The sequence below is a fragment of the Geotrypetes seraphini genome, chromosome 5 (genome assembly GCF_902459505.1).
Source record: "Geotrypetes seraphini chromosome 5, aGeoSer1.1, whole genome shotgun sequence".
Lineage (NCBI taxonomy): Eukaryota > Metazoa > Chordata > Amphibia > Gymnophiona > Dermophiidae > Geotrypetes > Geotrypetes seraphini.
The window spans coordinates 109,911,122-109,935,833 of NC_047088.1; the positions used below are offsets into that span (position 1 = coordinate 109,911,122).

The window sequence follows — 24,712 nt, forward strand, 5'->3', positions numbered from 1 at the left end:
TATTAAACGTGCGTACATTAGATCTAGATTTGGCCATAGAGATCTACTACTAAAAGAACAGCCAGATATGGCTGGGGATGATCAACTCACTTGTATACTCCCATATTCAGAGGCTGCTAAGGAGATGATTGCCTGTATTAAAGAATACTGGAATGTAGTACAATACCATGCAGGGTTTGAAAAATTCCCGAGATTTGCCTTTACTAAAGGTAGAACCTTGGGACAAATGTTGATTCATCATAAACCCTATATTACTCCCATAGAAGGAAGCTATTCTCATGAAAAATGTGGGCACTGTCAATGGTGTCATCTTGCTTTGACAGGAGAAGAATGGATGGATCCCCATACCAAAATTAAAATTAAAGCTAGAACTAATACGAAGTGTAAAACAACAAGGGTCATTTACATACTTATATGCCCTTGTGGGCTGGTTTATGTAGGGCGTACTAAACACCAAATACAAATTAGGCTTACAGAACATAAGTCCAGAATTAACACTGAAAACATACAGGCTCCGAAAGTGCAGCACTGACTCATGAAGAAACATGCGATTTTGGATATGAGATGGAGAGTGATTGACAGTATAGGGGAGGAGGTGGGAGGAAATTTTGAGCAGATATTAAATTTTAAAGAACAGCAGTGGATATATCATCTAAATACGGTGGCTCCCTTTGTTCTGAATGAGGCGTTGGAGTGGGGTTCTCTCATATGAATATGTTTGATTTATATATTGATAAAGATTTATCTTTTGCGTTTAAAAAGGCTAGCTTTAAATTTGGTCCTTCCCCCGCATCTATGAGATAGTATGAGTGATGTCGTTATCACATCGCTCACAGCTGATGCGTGGGAGGGAGTTAAATAGAGTATGGAACAAACCGCCGCCATCTTTATTGATCTAAAATCGGTGGTCAAATCGGTTGGCGATAAGTAACTAGGTAAGGAACTTTTTGAAGATATAAATGGGCTATTTTAAAATTGTTTAGAATATGCTTGTGTGCCCTAACAGTAGGTTGTGTCTTTTGCTAGGGACTCAGCCTTGAAAAAGCGCTGTAGCGCGAAACATGTTGGCACAAGACGTCCCTACACTGACCACGAGTTAAGATAAGTTGTTTATAACAGATTTAACTTAATTAACTGCTAATATATTTAAAACATATTTAAAAAGATATAAAGACAATAAATTAAGTTATTATATTATAAAATAAGATTGATCCAGGGAAGATTCTGCACATCAAGCTTAGCGTGGTGATAAAAGTTTGAATGTGGAGTGGTGCATCTGAGGATCAATATAACACTCATAGAGAGGTGGATTCGGAGATTGGAATCTCCCTAAACACTGCCATTGCTTTACTACATCACCTAGCGTACTGAATCCGGAAGGGACATAATAGAATGGAAGATTAGGTTTTCACCTTCAATAATCTTCTTTCTGTTAGTCCCTGGAGGATTCAGTATGGCCCACCCTCTCAGTTGTTTGCATCGCCTGCTTTTTTTGGCCTCGGTTGTTTTCCTTACAGGCTTGAGGATCTTCCAGCCAATAGATGGGGGTCCTGTGGAGAGTTTGCTGTTCTGTGAGTATACATATTACCGAAGGCTGCTTTTATGTGGGTTCTCGTTGCACACAGCAGGTTAGTTCTACATTCAGCATTTTTTGCTGCCTTTGTGCCTGTTTATTGCTTGTTTTAATGTTTTGCAGAGTAGACCAGTTCACAAATTGTTTATGTTGCTGGTGAGCTTACCCAGTACCCCCTTCCTTGTCATGGATTTGTTCAGGTATGTTGCTTGGCTTTGGGACTGAACTACAAGGAGCTCTAATAATAATAATAATTTATTTTCTTGTATACCGCGCAACCAGTAGTTCTGGGCAGTTCACAACAGGAGAATACTGAAACATTTCAGCACATGGTACAGTTTCATAGAACACACTATCTATGTACAATCTAAAATTATATAATAAAAGTAATACAATTATTAAAAACATTCAAGTACAATGTTAAAAATTATTAAAAAATTAAAACATACTATGACAATAAGAATAGAAACAAAAGACCTCATTTAAATATATCAAAATTAATATTCTTATTTGTCAAATAAATAGGTCTTTAATGATTTCCTAAATGTGAAGTAAGAATTAGATTGAACAGTTATCGGACTTAGCCAGGAGTTCATCTTCCCAGCTTGATACTCCAAAGTCCTGTCTAAAAAGGTCTTAAAACGACAGGCCTTTGGAGTAGGGAAAATGAACTTTCCAGAATTTCTAGTTCCTTTTGTTGAATAAGAAAGTTTCAGATAGGGGGATAAATATGAGGGAAATAATCCATAAAGCACCTTATAACAAATGCATCCGAACTTAAAAAGCACTCTGGCCCCAAAAGGCAACCAATGCAACTTGGTATAAAAAGGGCTAACATGATCATACTTTTTAAGATTAAAAATCGGGCGAACTGCAGCATTTTCCAATCAAAGCCTTAATATAATCTTTTTAGGTAACCCCAAATAAATTATATTACAATAGTCTAAAGTTGATAATACAATAGATTCTCTGATGTAGGAGGAGCATGTGGTCAGAAAAGTGTTTGAATTTCTGCAACTCCCGGATTGCAGGAAGGGATTGAACACCTAGCATACTGAATCCTCCTGGGACTAACAGAGAGAAGATTTTTGAAGGTGAAAACCTAATCTTTCATTGTGTGTGTATATGAAAAATGAATGGAAGAAATGGTATTTACAATTAGTACTATTATAGGGGTGGGGCCTGGGCTGAGCTTGGGCAGGGTCTGAGGCAGAGCTGGGGTGGGGTCTAGGGTGGAACTTTTGCCCCCCCAAAACAAAAAAGGGTTCTGCCTATGACTTTATTAACTACCTGCCCCATATCACTGTGTCTTAACTCCTGCAGAAGACCTTTGCTTTCACTCTCCCCATTCTGACTGGTATAGCTGTGATGGATGCACCTTGCCAATTGTGGAAGGCCTCAGTATGCCCTGGCCATCTCAAAGGAAGAGATTATAAGTTTCTCCCTATATGTCTCTTCTGCTCAAGTTCTATGGAGTGATAATGAAATATAAAACTGAATAGAAACTTTTGCTGTTTTTCTCCTATGGCTTAATTTGTTGTTTTTCTCTGTGAATATAAATGATTCTTTGGGTAATCATGGTTGTTATGACTGCAAGCTCATATCTTCTCAGTTTCTGGTTCAAAAAGGAAAACTACTGCAGGGTGACATAGAAAGCAAAGCTTGGTGTATATGTTCTACAGCTTATATCACTGGCAGGCATCAGATTGTGACACTGCTATTGTCTGACATCAGTTAACAAAAATATATTTTATGTCCTTTTCATTCTTCAGCATAGGTCTCATTTGGAGTGAGATGAGGGTAGCACCTACTAAATGCTCCAGTGTTTGGTGTAGAATTGGGTCCCTTCTAATATAATCTCCATAATCCCCTCCCCGCCTCTCAAAAAAAAAAAAAAAACCCCAAACAAACACCTAAGCAACAAAATTACACCCCTATATTCCTCTACAGTTTGAAAATATGGGCTAGTATTCTTAGCTAATGAACCAGGCAGAGACACCTCACAGAGGATGTGTATTTGCTATGCACAGATTAGCTAATGTAAGTCCTGTTTTTCTTCTGCCTCTACAGGGAGCTATATCACTACAATTGGAGTGGACTTCAAGATCAGGACACTAGTGATAAATGGAGAACGAGTAAAACTTCAGATCTGGGACACAGCTGGGCAGGAACGCTTCCGCACCATCACTTCCACGTGAGTCTTGGGCTCCAGGATGAAAGGGCCACCACCAACACAAACTTCCAGAATCTTACTTCCCTCTACCCTTCCGCTTCCTATAGCACCAGTGCCAAATTTAGGTTTTTGCTTGCCTGTAGGTGCTGTTGGAGCCATGGTCCTCTTCCGTTCCTACTGGGAAATCAAACCACATCAGTGGTGTTTGGCATGTACGTGGAATGGAACAGAACCATAATATAAACACTGCACCTTCTGTTCTGTCAGCATAGATTGAGACCACTGAAACTCCTCCAAAACTGGGTGTAGAAAATAGGATACTAACCATAAAAAAGTATACTTGAATGTGGGTGTCGTCTTTGTTACAGCGCATAAAATCTGTCCAATATGATACATGTGATGAAAAAAAAGAGAAAGCCTTACAAAATGTCACACATAAACTGTGTAACCGGCCTCTTACTAAGGGCATGAGAGTAGCCTTGAAAGTGCTGCACAAAAGAAATTTATAGGAATGCTGTTGCTTTAGATGGGGAAAATCAGACCAGCAAATAAGACACCAAAATTAAAATATAAAGGGATCCTAGTGGATAGGAGGAAATGGAGCTCAAAGCCTAAACTGGAGTACAATTAAAAAGGCAAAATAAATACAAAAGAATACATATTCTTTCCAGTCTAATATAAGTTGGAAAAAATTATACATAAGAACATAAGCAGGGTCAGACTAGAGGTCCATCATGTCCAGCAGTCCGCTCACACGGCGGCCCATCAGGTCCAGGACCTGCATATTAATCCTCTATCTATACCCTTTAATCCCCTTTTCCTTCAGGAAAGCATCTAATCCTTTCTTGAAACCCAATACCGTACTCTGTCCAAACACGCCCTCTGGAAGCACATTCCAGGTGTTCACCACCCTCTGGGTGAAGAAGAACTTCCTAGCATTGGTTCTGAATCTTCTCCTCTAATTTATCACGATGCCCTCTCGTTCTTGTAGTCTTCAAAAGTTTGAAGAATCTGTCCCTCTCCACTTTCTCTATGCCCGTTACATGGATCTTGTAAGTCTCTATCATGTCCCCTCTAAGCCTCTGCTATTCCAGGAAAAGAGCCCCAGTTTCTCCAATCTTTCAGCATATGAAAGGTTTTCCATACATTTTATCAATCTCGTTGCTCTTTTCTGAATCCTCTCGAGTATCAAAACGGAAAAAACAAACAGAAACTGCAGGCAATGTACAAGATGCAGGCAGGATTTATTGTACCAAATTAAAATGCAGTAATATAAAAACCTTTTTACCAACCAAGGGACCCGACACAGTCCGTGTTTCGGACAGTACATCTTCGTCAGGGGTCCATGGTAAATAAGGTGTTGTCATGCCTTGCCGCCACAGGATGTGATAATGTGAGGTGGGAAAATAAAGGGTATGTATTAGGCCGGAACGTTAACAAATAAAACATATATAGTATATATATATATATATATATATATATGTGTGTATGTATATATATATATATATATATATATGTATATATACTGACATACAGCATTGCCTATTTTTAGGTTTCAGATCGTTCCCATTAGATTCATAAACTGAATATCAATGTTTCAGTTTACATTATCTCCACATCCCTTTTTGGTTATGCATTACAAATTATGCCCCTTATCTATATGACTCGAGTGTGCTCCAGGAAGAGGTTAGGTTTAATGGTTTTCTTAGTCAGCTTTTGGTCACTTATTTTTCTTTTATGCTCACATACAGTATTGTGTCTGTTTTAGGTTTTAGATTCATCCCCATTAGATTTCATAAGCTGAATATCATAATGATTTAGGTTATATCATTTTTATATCCCCCTATTTTGGTTATTCTTCTCCCTTTTAAACATGCTTTTTATATATTTATTTTTTAAACACGTCTTTATACATTTTATATATATATATATCTTTCACTATAGTATATTCTTTTATTCATAGTATACCATTGGAAACATCATATCATCGTTTTTATTGATTTAGTTTATTTTATTAAAAGATTTTTGCTTTTAACTATAGAACATATGTTTATATAATGTTCCATGTTTTTATGTCTTATGTTTCCCATGATAGTTGTTACCCTTATTCTTTGCGGTATATTTTATACCTTATTTACCATGATAGGTGTTTTTATTATAATTTGATAATGAAGGGCGTTTGATTAGTAAATTGCATTCTCTCATCCGAAGAGTCACTCATTGTCCCTGTGTCATTCACTCTTCATTTTTTTTATATCCTCTTTAGCTCATTATTTGTTGTTTTCCGTTTACATTCTTTAAGTTGGTTTTTGCACACTTTCATTCACCTTTTTTTTATGCATGTTTCTTTTCTAGCCCCAGGTACGTTAGATAGATTGTGAGCCCACCAGGACAGATAGGGAAAATGCTTGAGTACCTGATTGTAAAAACCACTTAGATAACCTTGATAGGCGGTATATAAAATCCTAATAAACTTGAACTTTGAAACTTGAACTTACTGTCAGTATATATACATATATATGTTTTATTTGTTAACGTTCCGGCTTAATACATACTCTTTATTTTCCCACCTCACATTATTACATCCTGTGGTGGCAAGGCATGACAACACCACTTTTTGCGGTTTATTTTATAGCTTAGTTTCCATGGACTCCTGACGAAGGTTACTGTCCAAAACACGGACCGTTTTGGGTCCCTTGGTTGGTAAAAAGGTTTTTTATATTACTGCATTTTAATTTGGTACAATAAATCCTGGCCTGCATCTTGTACATTGCCCGCGAGTTCTGTTTGTTTTTTCCGTTTTGGTGATTTTTTTACTGCAGCTTCAGTTGGATTTTTCTGTTGTTCCTCTCGAGTATCGCCATATCCTTCTAAGGTACGGTGACCAATATTGGACGCAGTACTCCAGATGCGGGCGCACCATCGCCCCGATACAATGGCAGGATAACTTCTTTCATTCTGGACGTAATACCTTTCTTGATAATACCCAGCATTCTGTTCGCCTTCTTAGAGGCCGCTGCGCACTGTGCCGACGGTTTCATTGTCTTGTCTACCAGTACCCCCCAAGTCCTTCTCTAGGCTACTTTCTCCATTACCAGCCCTCCCATCGTGTAGTTGTACCTTGGATTTCTGTTTCCTACATGCAAGACTTTACATTTCTCTACATTTGAACTTCATCTGCCATCTCGTCACCCACTCCCCTAGTTTGTTCAGGTCCCTTTGTAAATTCTTCGTAGTCCTCTTTAGTCCTAGCCCCATTAAATAGTTTGGTGTTGTCTGCGAATTTTTATTACTTTCGCACTTCGTCCCTGTTTCTAGATCATTTATAAATACATTGAATAGCAGCGGTCCAAGCACCAACCCCTGCGGAACACCACTCGTGACCCTAGTCCAGTCCGAATAGTGACCCCTTCACTCCTACCCTCTGCTTCCTACCTGCCAACCAATTTCTGATCCATCTGTGTACGTCTCCTTCCACACCATGGTTCTTCAGTTTCCGAAGTAGCGTTCATGGGGGTACCTTGTCAAAGGCTTTTTGGAAGTCTTAAGTATACGATGTCTATGGGGTCCCCTTTGTCCATCCATTTGTTAATTCCTTCGAAGAAGTGCAATAAGTTTGTCAGGCACAATCTTCCCTTGCAGAAGCCATGTTGGCTTGTTGTCATAAGTTTATTCCTTTCTATATGCTCCTCGATACTGGCTTTTATCAGTGCTTCCGCCATTTTCCCCGGAACCGAGGTCAGACTTACCGGTCTGTAGTTCCCTGGGTCACCTCTTGATCCTTTTTTAAAGATGGGCGTAACATTGGCTATCTTCCAATCCTCCAGGATCACGCCTGTTTTCAGGGATAGATTACAGACTTGCTGTAGTAGTTCCGCTATTTCCTTCTTTAGTTCTTTCAGTACCCTAGGGTGGATTCCAAACGCATGGCTCATAAAACCCATACTCGAGGCCACTTCATACGCCGACTTCAGAAAATCTTTGAAGACCCATCTGTTTAACAAATTCTAATCCCAATTCATGCCCAATCCCCCTCAGCTATCCTCTTCCCAATCCCCAAATCTCTAGAGCTTAGACTAACTCATGATTTTCCCATTTTGTAATGATATTCCAACCCAAATTGTTTTCCCCTTATCTTAATTTTTTGACTATATACATCTTTTAGATTCAAACCAACTTGATTCTCTTCCATTTGTAATTGTATCCCAGTTTGACTTGTTTTTTTCCTTACATCTCATTCTCTGTCTGTATGTATCTTGTTGTAAACCGCTTTGAACTTATGGTATAGCGGTATATAATAAATAAAATTATTATTATTATTTGTCAGTTTTTAATTTTTCTATCTGCCTGTGTACATCTTCAAGGCTACTTCCATGGATGTTTATATTTTTTCTGCCTGGTCTCCTTTGAAGATTTGTTCAGGTTCCGGTATGTTGGATGTTGTCCTCTTTTGTAAATACTGACAAAAAGAACATGTTTAATCTTTCCGCCACTTCTTTCTCCTCCTTCACCACTCCCTTCCTATCTCTGTCATCCAGCGGTCCCACCTCCTCCCTAGCCGGCTGTTTCCCTTTAACATATCTGAAGAATGATTTGAAATTTCGTGCTTCCCTGGCTAGCCTCTCTTCATATTCTCTTTTTGCTTTCCTAACCATAAGGTGACATTCTTTTTGATACTTCCTGTGTTCTTTCCAGTTCTCCTCGGTTTTGCCCTTTTTCCATTTCTTGAATGAATTCTTCTTATCACCTATCGCTTTCTTCACTTCTTTAGTTATCCACGCCGGGTCTTATGTTCGGCTCTTTTTGCACCCTTTTCTGAATCTGGGGATATACAGATTTTGCCCCTCACTCACCGTGTCCTTGAATAAAGACCAGGCTTGCTCTACAGTCTGCGATTTCTTTGGGCTGTTCCTCAGTTTCTTCCTTACCATTACTCTCATCCCTTCGTAGTTTCCTTTCTTGAAGTTAAAAGTTGTCGCTGTGGTTCTCTTTCCCTTCGATATTCCTACTTCAACTTTGAACTTGATCATATTGTGATTGCTGTTTCCCAACGGTTCCACTATTTCCACTTCCTTTGTAGGTCCTCTTAGCCCATTAAGGATTAGATCCAGAGTGGCATTCCCCCTCGTCGGTTCTCTGACAAGCTGCTCCATGAAGCAGTCCTGTTTAGCCTCCAGGAATCCGGTCTCCCTAGCGCATTGTGAGTTTCCAAGACTCCAGTCTATTCCAGGATAGTTGAAGTCTCCCATAACAATCGTGTTACTGCTTTTGCATTCTCATTTTAATCTTGCTTTCCTGTCTTCATCGATTGCTTCAGTTTGCCCTGGTGGACGATAGTACAGACCCATCTTTATCTCTGGCCTTGGGTGTGCTGGTGGATGCATCACTGAAGCCATCTGTACAGTGCGCAGCAGCCTCGAAAAAAGCCAACAGATGCTTGGCATCATAAAGAAGGGCATAACAACCAGAACACGGGAAGTCATCATGCCATTGTATCGAGCGATGGTGCGTCCACATCTGGAATACTGCGTTCAGTATTGGTCGCCGTACCTCAAGAAGGACATGGCGGTACTTGAGAGAGTCCAAAGGAGAGCAACGAAAATGGTAAAAGGGCTGGAACACTGCCCATACGACGAGAGGTTGGATAGGCTGGGGCTCTTCTCTCTGGAGAAAAGGAGGCTCAGGGGAGATATGATAGAGACCTTCAAGATCATGGGGCATAGAGAGGGTGGATAGGGACAGATTCTTCAGACTGAAGGGGACAGCAAATACGAGGGGGCATTCGGAGAAACTGAAGGGAGATAGGTTCAAAACAAGCGCAAGAAGTTTTTTTTTCACCCAAAGGGTCGTGGACACTTGGAATGCGCTACCGGAGGAAGTGATCAGGCAGAGTACGGTACAGGGATTCAAACAGGATTGGACGGATTCCTGAAGGATAAAGGGATCATGGGATACTGAGGGAGGAGCTGGGATGTAACACAAGTATAGAAAGCTAACCAGGTAATGAGTATAGAAACCAATACCAGGTCTTGCATGTGCAAGACCGGAGGGTTAGGACTTCGATAGGAAGACAGGACTTAAATGAGAAACCAAGGTGGCAAGGGAGCCCCTTCTGGTGATACAGACAGGTCGTGACCTGTTTGGGCCGCCGTGGGAGCGGACTGCTGGGCAGGATGGACCTATTGGCTTGACCCGGCGGAGGCACTGCTTATGTTCTTATGTTTCTGGCCCTTTCCTTCTCGGTATTTTAACCCATAGTGATTCCAATTTATTGGTCGTCGCTGCTGTGTCCACTCTGGTCGAGTGTATGTTTTCCTTTATATAGAGAGCTATTCCTCCTCCTTTCTGACCCTGACCTGTCTTCACGATAGAGTTTGTACCCTGGCAGTGCTATGTCCCATTTGTTTTCCTTCATTCCAACATGTTTCAGAGACCCCAATGATATCTAGGTTCTCTTTTTTGACCATGACTTTCTTTTTTTTTTAAGTTCAATCATCTTTATTAGTATTTTAAAGTATACATACATCCAAAGGCATGAATGACAGAATCCATGACATTGATAGCAAATTGTATGTGGATTAACATCCATGCCTCAGTGCATAATCATAGTAGTAATAATGTAACAAGAACAAACAACAAAACCAGAACTAATAAAACTGGTCAGACGTGATAATGAATTAAACAATATAAATCAAAATATAATGTGAAATATCGAAGCTTAGAGGCTAGCTCAGTGAATAAAATCATCATATCAGCAAAATTATCATATAATCACAGTAGTTACAGCAGTTGTATCATTTATAACGATGTAAACACTAGTGTCTTATCATAGGTAAGGACAGTAGGTCCACAAGGGCTACAGCAGTTCATGACTCACTTCCCATATTCCGTAAATGTAAGAAGAGGCGCCCACATTTTTTCAAATCTGGATAGACTACCTTTCCTAGTAGCTGCCACTCTTTCATATTTGGCGTAAAGGCATACAGTGTTCCACCACTCAGCGAGTGATACATTGGAAAAGTCTTTCCAGTTAGTAAGTATGATGCGGAGTGCTACTAACAGTAGAAATTGAAGTAACGGGACTTTATCAGCAGTAATTGACATATATGAACTAGATAAACTAATAATTAATGTCGAGTATGATAATTGTTCCCTAATCTCTAGAAAGGAACAAATTTGTGTCCATACTGAATGCCAATAATCTTGTAATAGGGGACAGTCATAAATCATGTGTCGTAATGACCCAGTGGAGAGTTTACATGACCAACAAAGACCATTAATCTGTTCTTTTTGTAATTTCGATAGTTTACTTGGTGTCCAAAAAGCTCGATAAACCAGAAAGTAAAAGGTCTGAAATAACGTTGCTGAACTAGTCAATTTATAAATCATAGTCCACATTTGACTCCAATCTGTTTCCACTAAGGGTATTCCTAATTCCTCTTGCCATTTAGTTTGAGTAGAATGTTGAGGAGTCGATCTGGACAATTGAATTAGTTTATACCAATTAGAGGCTTCCTTTTTCTTAAAGGTAAATGTTGTACAATGGCTCAGGAGATCAGGTTCTGCCCATTTGTCTGTGTTCTTATGTAGAAGGTCACGAAAGGCATGTTTTAGTTGCAGCCATTGAAAAAATGAAGATGGCCATGACTTCTAATTCTCCCATTTTATTTCTTGCATTAGTATGCATGCAGTTTAAGTCCTGGTATTTTTTTTGTCTTCAATATCTTTTCCTGTGCTAGGATCTTCTTATTATCCCCTTTTTGTTCTGTCAACTCTTGTTTTTCGTCCGTTTTGTCTTCCCAGCATTTTTCCCACTCAGTTTCCTCACGGGATACCTTTTTCCAAAACGTCGACACTTGGTCGACTGTCGGCTTTCCCCTTCTTAGTTTAAAGCCTGCTCTATTCCCCTCCTGACGTTGTTTGCTAGAAGTCTTGTTCCCGCTGCACTCAGGTGCAGTCTGTCTTTCCTGAAGAGCTTGGTCTTGCCCCAAAACGTTGTCCAGTTCCTCATGAAGTAGAACCCCTCTTCCTCACACCATCTCCTCATTGTAGTTCTGTCTGTCTCTTCACATCTGCCCTCGGCACTGGCAGGATCTCTGAAAAAGCTATCTTTTGAGTCCTCTTCAACTTCCTTCCTAGAATCTCGAACTGTTCGATCAGTGCATTTCTACTGTAGTCTCTCCTGCTGACATCATTTGTCCCGATATGGATCATCACTGTAGTCTCTTCCGTCTCTGCTCCTTCTAGGATCTTTTCAATTTTGTCGACGATGTCTTTTGCTCTCGCTCCTGGGAGGCAGGTTACTAGTCGATCCTCTCTTCCTCCTGCTATGTGGTTGTCTACTTGCCTTAGGATTGAGTCTCCCACTAGGATCGCAGACTTCCCCTTCTTCAGTTTTTGCTCCGGTCGCAGGTCTATGTCCCCGGTGTGCTTCGCTGCTGCTTCTTCTAGGCATCGGCAAGACCTTGCTTCCCCTTCCTGTGGGATCCCTCTGTGGGTTTCCTCCTTGGAGTCCTCTTCCTTCTGTTCTCCATTCCATGTGAGTGTATCTTCTTCTTTCCTCTGGTGCTCGTGTTCTTCCACCCTCCTCCTGTAGGCCCCTCAATGAACTCCTTGAGTTCCCTGACTTCCCTCCTCGATGTGTTTCTCTCTTATGTAGTCTACAGCTGTCCTGGTTGAGTCTTCTACGATGTGTGGTCCTTCCAGTTCTTGTATCCTGTTGTTCAGTTGCCTAACTTCCTCCTTCAAGCTTTCCAGCTCCTGACACCGACCACATGCATATGACAGACTGTGCAGAACACTGGAAAGCTCATCTTCTGGATTCCCTCTGCTTCCATTGCTGTCCGCCTTTTTGGGGGTACTCTCTTCGTTGGTCTTTTTGGGGGTACTGTCTTCGTTGGTCTTCGCTTCATGGGTTGGGGGTGGGCATAGCTAACTTGCCGATTCCCCCTGTAGTCTCCTGCCTCTGCTTCCCTTTTTCGCTTGTTTCTTACTTTGTTTTCTGTTTCCCTCTCCTTCTGCTTCTGTCTCCTACTTTCCCCTTTTTCCTGCTTGCCTGCCCAAGCTCTCATCGACTTGTCGACCAGTACTCCCAAGTCTCTTTCCTTGGGATCTCTCCAAGTACCGCCCCAGACATCTTGTATTCGTGTATGGGATTTTTGATACCGACATGCATCACCTTACACTTATCCACGTTGAACCTCATTTGCCATGTCGCTGCCCATTTCTTGAGCATGGTTATGTCACGTTGCAGGTCTTTACAATCCCCCTGCGTCTTCACTACTCTGAATAACTTCGTATCATCCGCAAATTTAATCACCTCACTCGTCGTACCCATTTCCAGATCGTTTATAAATATGTTGAAAAGCACAGGTCCAAGCATCGAACCCTGCGGCACCCCATTGGTGACGTTCTTCCAGTCTGAGTATTGTCCATTTACCCCCACTCTGTTTCCTATCTGCTAGCAAGTTTTTAATCCACATGAGTATTTCACCCTCTACTCCATGGCTCTCAATTTTCTGAAGTAGTCATTCATGCAGAACCTTGTCGAACGCCTTCTGAAAATCCATATATACAATGTCGAAGGGGTCACCCTTGTCTATCTGCCTGTTTACTCCCTCGAATAAGTGCAGCAAGTTCGTCAAGCAAGATTGTCCTTTGCTGAAGCCGTACTGACTGGTCCTTATCAGATTATGTTTGTCAAGGTGATCAATGATGCGGTCTTTTATCAGCACCTCTACCATCTTTCCCGGTACCGAGGTCAGACTCACCGGTCTGTAGTTTCCCAGATCTCCCCTCAAACCTTTTCTGAAGATCGGCGTAACATTCGCCACCTTCCAGTCTTCCGGAATCTTTTCCTGATTTTATGGATAGATTGGCTATTAGTTGAAGTAGTTCAGCTATAGTCCCTTTCAGTTCCTTAATGACTCTCAAATGGATGCTATCCGGTCCCAGGGATTTGTCGCTCTTAAGCCTATCAATCTGCCTGTATACTTCTTCTAGACTGACCATCAATCTTGTCAGTTTCCCATCTTCGCCTCCAGAGTATAGCCTGTCGGGTTCCGGTATGTTATGTATATTCTCTTTGGTAAATACAAATGCAAAAAAATGTGTTCAGTTTATCGGCGATGGCTTTGTCCTCCTTTAGCACTCCCTTTATTCCATGATCCACCGCCTCCTTTGTGGGTCGTTTCCCCTTAATATATCGAAAGAACGGCTTGATGTTTTTCGCCTCCTTGACTATTTTTTCCTCTTTTGGCCCCTTTTACCGTTTTATGGCACCTGCATTGATGCTGTTTGTGCTTTTTCCAGTTTTCGTCTCTTTTTGACCTTTTCCATTCCTTAAACGAGGTCTTGTCTCTGACCTCTTCCTTCACCACTGCAGTGAGCCACGCCAGTTCTTTATTCTTTTTCCTCTTGGATCCCTTGTTACGCGGTATATATAGATTTTGTGCCTCGGTGACTGTGTCCTTAAAAAGGGACCATGCCTGCTCTAGTGTTTTTACAGTGCTTATCCTCTTTTTGATCTTCTTCTCCACCATGATTCTCATCCTTTCGTAATTCCCTTTTCAGAAGTTCAGTGCCGTGGCCATCATTCTGGATCGATGTTTCCCCCTGCATCCATGTCGAAGCAGATCATATTGTGATCACTGGTTCCCAGTGTCCCCTCTACTTCTACATCTTGCGCTTATCCTCAGAGTCCATTTAGAATTAAGTCCAGAATTGCATTTTCTCTCATGTTTTCCTTGACAAGTTGTTCCAGGAAGCAATCGCCTATAGCATCCAGGAACTTGGTCTCCCTACCGCAGCCGGAGATGTGTAGGTTCCAGTCTATTCCTGGATAGTTGAAATCACCCATGATAACTGTGTTGCCTCCCTTGCAGTTGCATTTGATCTCATCTATCATTTCTCCATCAATTTCTTCGGACTGCCCCTGGGGGTCGATAGTAGATGCCGATCTTCATTTCCAATCCATTGGTTCCTGGAATTTTGACCCATAGAGACTCTAATTTATTCATCATTTCAGGCGTGTTCTCTCCAGTAGATTCAGTTCCCTCTTTGACATATAGGGCAACGCCCCCGCCTTTTTGAGCCACTCTATCTCTGCGGTATAGTTTGTATCCCGGTAGCACAGTATCCCAGATGTTTTCTTCGGTCCACCATGTTTCCATGATGCCAATGATGTCAAAGTTATCCTTTTGTGTTATAGTTTCTAATTCACCCATCTTGTTCCTTAGGCTCCTTGCGTTCTTGTACATACTCTTAAGTTTGTGGCCTGCTCTTTTCTTGCATTTCCTTCCCTCTTGTGTCCCCTTTGATCTGTCTTGCCTGAGATCCGGTGAGTCTTCCCCGTTATCTTCCTGCACGGTATCCTCTGGGTATACCGGTTCCCGAACCATCGACTCTCTCTCTCTCTCTCTGTCGACTGTCGGCTTTCCCCTTCTTCCTAGTTTAAAAACTTCTCAACTCCTCTCTTTATGTTGCTTGCAAGTAGCCTCGTTCCGTCGCCGCTGAGGTGGAGTCCGTCCTTCCTGAATAGCTTGCTCTTCCCCCAGAACATCATCCAGTTGCGCACAAAGTGGAATCCTTCTTCCTCACATCAGCACTTCATCCACACATTGATTGCTTGCAGCTCCATCTACCTCTTCTCATCAGCCCTGGGTATCGTCAGGATCTCCGAGAACGCTACCTTCGGTGTTCTGGTCTTCAGCTTCCTTCCTAGCATCCGGAACTGATCCTTCAGTAGTACTTCCCTGTTGTAATTCCTGTTGCTCACGTTGTTAGTTCCCACATGGATCACCACTGCCGTATCTTCCTCTTTCACGCTGTCTATGATCCTGTCGATACAGCTCACTATGTCTTTTATCTTGGCTCCCGGTAGGCAGGTCACCAGCCGATCCAGTCTGCTTCCCGCTATGTGGCTGTCGACTTGCCTGATGATGGAGTCCCCCATGACTATTGCTGTCCTCTCTATTGTCTCTTGATTTTCCAGCCGCACGTCCATGTCCCTGGTGTATATCCATCTCTCCAGCCATAGGTCCGTGTCCTTCGTTCCCATCCATTTTCTCTCATCCTGATGTTGGCTTACACCGGACTCTTCTTCTTGTGGGTTCCCTCTGCTGTTTCCAGATCTCGCTGCTGTGTCACCCATTTCTTCCTGGTGGTTGTCCATCGGGTGGTTCACACTCTCTGTAGGTGTATCTGCAATAATCTTTTTTTATTACCTATATTTGTCTCGGAGGTTCTTTAAATTAATCCTGGATTCTTTACCACCTGAGATACCTACTACAAGGTCAGGCATGGTGCCTATTGAAAAATACTATTGCAGAAGCACAAGATCTCTACATTCCGAGGATTTCCAAAGATCGGAGAACTAAAGGCAAAGGAGAACCGGCATGGCTTACCATACAGGTGAAAGAAGCCATAAAGGTAAAGAAGGACTCTTTCAAAAAATGGAAATGCACGAAGACAACCGAAGCCTGGAACAAACATAAAGATGAACAGAAGAAATGTCACAAGGCGGTGAGGGAAGCAAAACAGGACTATGAGGAAAAAATAGCCCGGGAGGCCAAAAACTTCAAGCCCTTCTTTAGATACGTGAAAGGGAAAAAACCTGCAAAAGAGGCAGTGGGACCCCTGGACGACAAGGGAAGAAAAGGGTACATCAAGGAAGATAAACAAATCGCAGACAAACTAAATTCCTTCTTTGCGTCCGTCTTTACGAAGGAGGACACCTCAACAATACCTGAAGAGGAGAAACTGTTTACAGGAGAAATAGAGGACAGCCTCACCACAGTCGAAGTGAACTTAGATCAGATATACTACCAGATCGACAAACTTAAAAGTGACAAATCCCTGGACCGGATGAAATTCACCCGAGAGTCTTGAAGGAATTGAAGATTGAAATTGGAGAGTTATTGCAAAAACTTGCAAACCTGTCAATCAGAACTGGTCAGATACCAGACGACTGGAGGAAAGCGAACGTCACGCCAATTTTCAAAAAAGGATCGAGAGGAGAACCGGGCAACTATAGACCTGTGAGTCTTACGTCTGTCCCCGGCAAGATGATTGAATCACTGATCAAGGATAGCATAGTTCAGCACTTGGACACACACGACTTGATGAAACCCAGTCAACATGGATTCAGGAAAGGGAAATCGTGTCTGACGAATTTACTCCAATTCTTTGAGACCGTGAACAAGCAAATTGATAGTGGAAAGCCGGTGGACATAATATACTTGGACTTCCAGAAAGCATTTGACAAAGTTCCACACGAAAGACTTCTCAGGAAGCTACAAAGCCATGGCATAGAGGGAGATATACAAAGATGGATAGGCAAATGGCTGGAAAACCGAAAGCAGAGAGTGGGCATAAATGGGAAGTTCTCCGACTGGGAGAGAGTGACTAGTGGTGTGCCCCAGGGCTCGGTACTTGGGCCGATCCTTTTTAATATTTATATCAATGACCTGGAAAATGGAACATCCAGTGAGATCATCAAGTTTGCAGACGACACAAACTCTGCCGGGCAATCAGATCGCAGGAGGACAGCGATTTGTGTCGGTTAGAAAATGGGCGGAGAAATGGCAGATGAAGTTCAACGTGGAGAAATGCAAGGTAATGCATTTAGGCAGTAAAAATAAGGAATACGAGTACAGAATGTCAGATGCAACTCTGGGGAAAAGTGAACAAGAAAGGGATCTGGGTGTACTGATAGATAGGACCCTGAAGCCGTCGGCACAATGCGCGGCAGCGGCAAATAAGGCAAATAGAATGTTGGGCATGATAAAGAAAGGAATCTCGAGTAGATCGGAGAAAGTTATAATGCCGCTTTATAGGGCAATGGTCAGACCCCACTTGGAATACTGCGTCCAACATTGGTCTCCCTACCTAAAGAAGGATATAAAACTGCTGGAGAGGGTGCAGAGACGAGCAACTAAACTAGTGAAGGGTATGGAGAAACTGGAATATGAGGATCGACTTAAAACACTGGGATTGTTCTCCCTTGAGAAAAGGAGACTGCGTGGGGATATGATCGAGACCTTCAAAATACTGAAAGGAATTGACAAAATAGAGCAGAGAAGATTATTTACAATGTCCAATTTGACACGGACAAGAGGACATGAAATGAAGCTAAGGGGGGGCAAGTTCAGGACTAATGTCAGGAAGTTCTGCTTCACACAGAGAGTGGTTGACATCTGGAATACTCTCCCAGGGGAGATTATTGCGGAATCGACAGTCCTAGGCTTCAAAAGCAAACTAGATGCATATCTCCTTGAGAGAGGCATATAAAGATATGGTTGGCTATAAAATAAGCCAGGTGAATACCTAGCAGGGCCTCCGCGTGTGCGGATCGCCGGACTTGATGGACCGAAGGTCTGATCCGGAGATGGCGCTTCTTATGTTCTTATGTTCTTATAAGAATTATCCAAAGATGATGGTGTTGCTGAACTTCATATGTGGCCATTTAAGGTCTGCATTTTTATTTGAAATGAATTTGAAACCAAACTGATGGTTCAAAGCATGCTTCAAGACTTATTTGATGAGAATTGAAATCAGGATGGGACTCTAGATGAGCCTTCTTTTTCAGCTTTGCAGGAATATGTCTCACTGTTCAAGCCCTGAGTGAATCCTCTCCTTATCGCCCTGTGATTTATGAAGAAGCAGGAAGTGTTAGAAGGGGAAGAGAAGAGTGCTTGTTGTCTGTGAGCCTTAAGTGGCAATTTCTTTCATTTGTGGAGATTTTCTTGTGATGAAGAGACAATTTGACAACAAAACAATACAGTTCAAAATTTAAACTTTCCTATAGAATTGTTGCTGGAAACTGCTTTGTTTTCAAGAAATAATCCAGTCCCATCCTTCCCACCCCACAAGCCAAAGTACAGGTTAGGCTGCATCCTGCAAGGTTTTCACTGCAGATAGAGAGCATGGGAAGTTGCAGTGTAAGACTCCCTCATCCACCACCCCTACAGAAAATTGAAGTTCCATTGAAAGATTTTTCCCAAATGCTATTGCACTAGTGCCCTCTACTGTCAGGATGTTTGAACTTTTTCCTCAGATATGTGTATCTCTAAGGATGCAGTAGAACCTCACTTTTTCTTCTTTTCACTTCCTTTGCAGATATTATCGAAACACACATGGCGTCATCATTGTCTATGATGTCACCAGCCCAGAATCCTTTGTGAATGTGAAGCGCTGGTTACATGAGATTGGGCAGAACTGTGATAATGTCTGTAAAATCCTGGGTGAGTTATCTGTGTGGTTTGTATACTCCAGTAGAAAACCTACCTACATAGTCTTAATACAAAACCTATCCACTCTTTCTCTTGCCTCTTCTCTCATTCTCTTCCCCTCACCCCAAGCCCCATATCTGACTGAGAGATTATCTCCCAGTATGCTCTATCTGGGGAAATTAATGCTGTTGTAACTCTGTCTCTGTCCTCACTTGAAAATAAGAATTTGTCGACATATTTGATGTTCAATGTTCTCTTTTCTGTTATTCTGAAAACAATAAAACTTATTGAACTTAAAAATGCTGCCTTCATGCTTTCTCTGTTTGACCTTATTTGATATTAAAATGTCTATTTCTGATCTCAGTAGGGAATAAGAATGATGACCCAACTCGGAAGCAAGTTGAGACTGCTGATGCAAAATGTTTCAGTGAACAGATGGGTGTGCGGCTCTTTGAAACCAGTGCAAAAGAAAACTTGAATGTAGAGGAGGTATGCGGGGAAAATGCAATTTGGGAGCTATGGAAAAAAAATAGATGATTTCCCCAGTTTCTCTTCAGCTGTTCCATTCCAGAATCTCTAGGATCTTGTGCTAACACTGATCAATCTTTTTTTGCCAGATGTTCAATGCCATCACCTTCATGGTACTGAAGGCCAAGAAGGACAATTTGGCACGGCTACACCAGCAAAACGAGGTGGTGAAAATCAACAAGCCAAAGAAAAAGCCACCCGTAAAGAAATGCTGCTGAGAGGAGTAGCCCCCCCACCAAAGATGCAAATACCAGAGGAAAGGAGTAACTGCCTTCATGCTGTGAACTTTACCATGGATATGCATATCTTGCTGGGGGAAGTGGGACATATTCTTTGAGCAGCCACAGTGGTTATTGCTGCTAAACTGGAGCCTAGACTACATGGGTGGACAATCACTGACTGCTTCTCTGATTCTTCCTTTGGCCTTTGTTCCTGGACAGAAGCAAAGAGGTTTAACCCTGTGAAAGTAGGAGATACAAATGTTTTGAGGGCGTGGCCTGGTTTTGTGGTAGAACAAGGCTACCTGTTGAGAAATGGAGAGGGGCCCCTCTGGGGGTCCATTGTTGACATTATTACTGTGATACAATTTCAGGAATCTCAGGGTCTGTCGGTTATTGGCTGAGATAGTGTCTTACGACAGGTCAAGATAACTACATGTAAAATGGATTAGATTATCAGAGCCATGCTGTTAGTTGAGATTGGAGTCATGTGGGGTTAACGACATAAAAATAGCTTTTGTTCATTACAGATAATCAAAAAGTAGCTCTTTCAAATCATAATTTCTTTTTAGTGCCTTATGTAACATTAGTTTCTCATTTTGAGAATTAAGAAATGCTACCATTGTTCCTCCTTCTTCCAGTTTCTCATGGTGTATAAAATAGGCGAACAGTTAAAATTACTACTAACAAAATAGTAACAATAGAGTAGCTAACTGGTGCCATTCCCTATTAGTTATGTATATTTACTGTGGTAGAAGTTGTTACAGAGAGATGAGTAGAACTCTTTGAAGGTCTCAGTACTGAAATAAAAAAAATATTGCAGGCCTGGCATGAGGGTATATTGTCAGAGTATGTCGAAACCTGAGCAGCATTTCATTGTCAGTGTTTTGGGTTTATGTTTGAGATATATACTACAGAAGCCTATACACATTTAAGGTAGGTGCTGCTCACGAGGCTTTTCTGTTAGTGGTTTCCAAACCTATTCTAGGGGATCCCAGCCAGTTGGTTTTCGAGACATCCACAGTGAATATTCATGAGATGGAATTGTGCACTTCCTCTATACATGCAGATCTATCTAATGAATATTTATTGTGGGTATACTGAAAACCCCATAGGCTGGAGATTCCACAGAACTGGGACGAGAGAGTATTATAGGAATTCAGCATTTAGAATCCAGCATTCTCTGTCCTTGGGGCTTATTTTGGAGTTTTTGTTCCAAAAAAAAAAGCAATCATATAATTTGTAAACATTGTTTTAAATGTCATTTTAAAGTATGGAGTGCCTCTTGTTTGTTCAACAAACACCACTGTGGTGGTTAACAATCCTGCTAATTAATTATATTCTTAGAAAAGTGATTTGTCTATCAACATAGTAAAAGTGAAGTGTGTACTGGAATGCAGTAACTAGCAAGAGTGAGATCAGGGTAGATAGAGATGATGAGGGGGCCAGGTTGTATAAGGGCTGCTCGTTTTAAGGTAATGTTTTCAGTACCTGAAAGTGAAATTATGAGTCATTGCATATTACAGTATATGGAAGACACATCAATCTACTTTTGGTAGACTGAAAAAGGTCAAGATAAAAGCCCATTGCAATTGTCTTGGATCATTTATCCAGTATTTAAATAGCTTTCTGCATTGTCTTCATGTAGTAAGAATAGTTATTTTGATGTAGGGGATCATTCTATAATGCCTCAAAAATTTACTTTAATTGTTTCCTCCTTTTATATCTCCCCTTGGAATGACTTGCTGCCAGCTCCATACTTGTATGAAAACCTGATTTTAGAGTGGGACTCAAAAGTGAATAGAATATCTTTGCAGAGATAATAAATGCAGAGCAATTCAGTGTACAGATGCCAGACAAAGTTTACAGCTAGAAACTTGTATGGGAGGATTGATAGTGGTTTTGGGACTGTTGCTATTCTAGAATGCTTTGCACTTTCCTCTGCTGACATCCACTCCAGCTTTGATTTTGTAACCAAAATGATTACTGAATCCTGAGAAGAACACAAGTGTGACTGAAGAATCTGAACCTAAGGACCACCAATTCTGTTCAGTCTCTCAAAGTACAGCATCTTTATTAATGAAATCAATAGGATTCCTGCAGGAGCTTGTGCAATTTTCATAAGAAGCACACAACTCCTGTCAATTTTCATAGTAAAATGGAGAAGAGTGCTTGAAACAGTACAAAAATAAAAAAAATTGAAGTCAGGGTGAGTTTACAATTACCTTTAAACTCTCACTCTAAGTACAGTTTTGTAAATGGAAATACGGTACTTATATTCCACTGGAGACATGAAATAGAGAATGACACGGTGAAAAAATTGGTCCCCGTCACCGCCCCGTCCCCGTCTCACCATTCTCTGCACCGCCCCGTCACCGCCATTCCCTTCACCGCCCCGTCACCGCCACTGCCACCCCATTCACCGCCCCGTCACCGCCACTGCAACCCCATTCACCGCCCCGTCACCGTCACCGCTGCATACATAAAAGCCTCAAACGGGTACGATTTTATATACTTTTCTTTATTTACGTATAAAGGAAACATTCTTTAAAACTTTAAAACTTAGTTAAATATTAGTTAATAACTATACAAAAACAAAACACGCAGAGAAAAAATTAATTAATATAAATTCTCAAAACTGACACATTTTGATCACTAAATTTAAAATAGTTATTTTTCATACAGTTTTTCAATCACTAATCTTCCACCACCCCTGGGGCTAGCAATGCAAAAACAAACACGACATGTACTTTAAATACTTACAATGTTAGCCTACATGGTAAGTAGACGCGGCCGCTGTACCTAATCGCGGCAAAGATCTCCCTGCCGTGATTAGCATAGTGACCGCGGCTACGGCTGCAAGTCTCCCCTCCCCCCAGCGATCACGGCAGGAGGGCACCCAACCCCTCCTGTAGACCCCCCCCAACGGCCCTCCCGACAATCGCAGCAGAAGGGTACCCAACCCCTCCTGCCGGTCCTCCCAATGGCCTCCCCTAAGATCGCCGGCAGGAGGGTACCCAACCCCTCCTGCTGGACCCCCCCCCCCAACGAACCCTCCCACCCCGGAACCCCCTTAGTCTTACTTTCCAAGTTGGACCGGACGGCTCCTCACACGTATGGCCAGCAGGCTTGCCTCCATCCAAATGAGGCGGGCCCGCCCCTACCCTGCCCAACCCACAGGATCCTAGGGCCTGATTGGTCTAGGCACCTAAAGCCACTCCCGCTATAGGAGGGGCCTTAGGTGCTTGGGCCAATCAGGCCCTAGGATCCTGTGGGTTAGGCAGGGGAGGGGAGGGGCGGGCCCGCCTCATTTGGACGGAGGCAGGCCTGCTGGCCAGACGAGCGAGGAGCTGTCCGGTCCAACTTGGAAAGTAAGACTAAGGGTGGTGTTTCGGGATGGCGGGGTTTGTTGGGGGAGGGTCCGGCAGGAGGGGTTGGGCACCCTCCTATTGGCGATATAGGGGGCCGTTGGGGGTGCCGGCAGGAGGGGTTGGGCACCCTCCTACCAGTGATCATAGGGGGGCTGTTGGGGAGCTGGCAGGAGGGGTTGGATATCCTCCTGCTGCGATCGTCGGGGGGGCTGTTGGGGTAGGCAGGAGGGGATGGGTACCCTCCTGCCGCGATCGTTGGGGAGGGCTGGTTCTGTCGGCATGAAGGGCTGAGGGCGATCGTCGGGGGGGGGGGGCGGGTTCTATTGGCAGGAAGGGTTGATCTGACAAATGAGGAGCACGGTGAAACACAGGTAAATAGCGGTTCCTAGAAGGGGGGACATTGGCCTGTGGGGACAAATCTATTCACCGTTTTTGCGGGCGGTGAAAGGATTTGTCCCCGCGTCTGCGGCGATTTGCTAATGAGGTCACCATAACCCGCAGCCAAACCGCAGCCACGCAGCGGTTCGCTGCGGGGATCGCTCCCCGTGTCATTCTCTAACATGAAACAATGTAGCAGTCAAAACTAAAAAGAAATACAAATTTTCTCTTTCTGATTTTAAAAAGTCAGTTGTACAAGTTAATCATTCCTTCTTTTTAGTCATAGATTTACTTCATGATTAGCAATAGCTTGAAATTTTAGATATCCTCTCACAGATAGTTGCTGTAATATTCCATATCACTGGGATTAAACTGAACATCTTTATGATTTTACCGACTGTATTTATGAATTCAAAGTTCCAGTTCTAAAGAAAAGAATTACCGAATGGCTGGGGAAATGAAGGCAAAACCCAAACTGACCTGGTCTGTTCTTCACAGGGAAATGATTTGATCTTGTTTTCATTCAGTAGCTTCTCATAAAAACCCTGCTGTCTACTTTTTTTGCATCCAACCAAGAAAACATTTGTGATTTTAAGGAAAATAAAAGCTGAGCTGAACCTTCCTTCCCTTTTTACTACTGTGACTTAAAACTGATCTGGCTCATACCAGCAAATTTAACCAGATTTGGTGTTTCTGTTCTTCTTTTCCACTCCCTCCCCCCCCCAGTCTTGATCTTTAGTGCAGTAAAAATGAGAAACCTTACTTTGAGTTTCAAAAATTTATTGAATTGTTTAAGACTGAGAGATGTGAAAATGCATTAGCTGGATATCTTTTGAATTAGGCAGGAGTACCACCATAAGAAAACCTCCTACTTCTGGTGCTATCCAATTAACTAGAACAGTGATGGCTAACCTTTTTGAGCCCGAGTGCCCAAACTGCCGCACAAAACCAAATAATTTCCTCAAAGTGCCAGCACGTCAATTAAACCTTAATAACAAGATTTTAGTATCTAAAAACTCTTTATAAAGTTGCCTGAACTATGTAACATCATTTTTAAAGGTTGGAATCTTTGTATTGTCAGAGAATCAATTTGATTCACAATCCTTTGGTTTTCATTTCAATTTATTGGCAATTTATAATGTTTTAATGATTTCATTCAATTTAATGAATTTAGGAAGAATTTGATTCAGTTACACAATATATTTTAAATGTATTATTCACATAACATGTCAAATGTATCC

General features: G+C 42.0%; 1 protein-coding gene across 1 annotated transcript in view; it reads left to right on the forward strand.

The window, feature by feature from the left end:
* LOC117361148 (ras-related protein Rab-35-like) overlaps window positions 1–21,019 on the forward strand; it is a 98,599-nt gene extending 77,580 nt beyond the window's left edge. The window contains exons 3-6 of the mRNA XM_033946098.1: window positions 3,644–3,767; window positions 18,864–18,988; window positions 19,341–19,465; window positions 19,594–21,019. Of these exons, the coding sequence (XP_033801989.1) occupies window positions 3,644–3,767; window positions 18,864–18,988; window positions 19,341–19,465; window positions 19,594–19,722 (503 nt within the window). The 3' untranslated portion in view covers window positions 19,723–21,019. The remainder of the gene's footprint in view (window positions 1–3,643; window positions 3,768–18,863; window positions 18,989–19,340; window positions 19,466–19,593) is intronic.
* The last annotated feature ends 3,693 nt before the right edge of the window (window positions 21,020–24,712 follow it).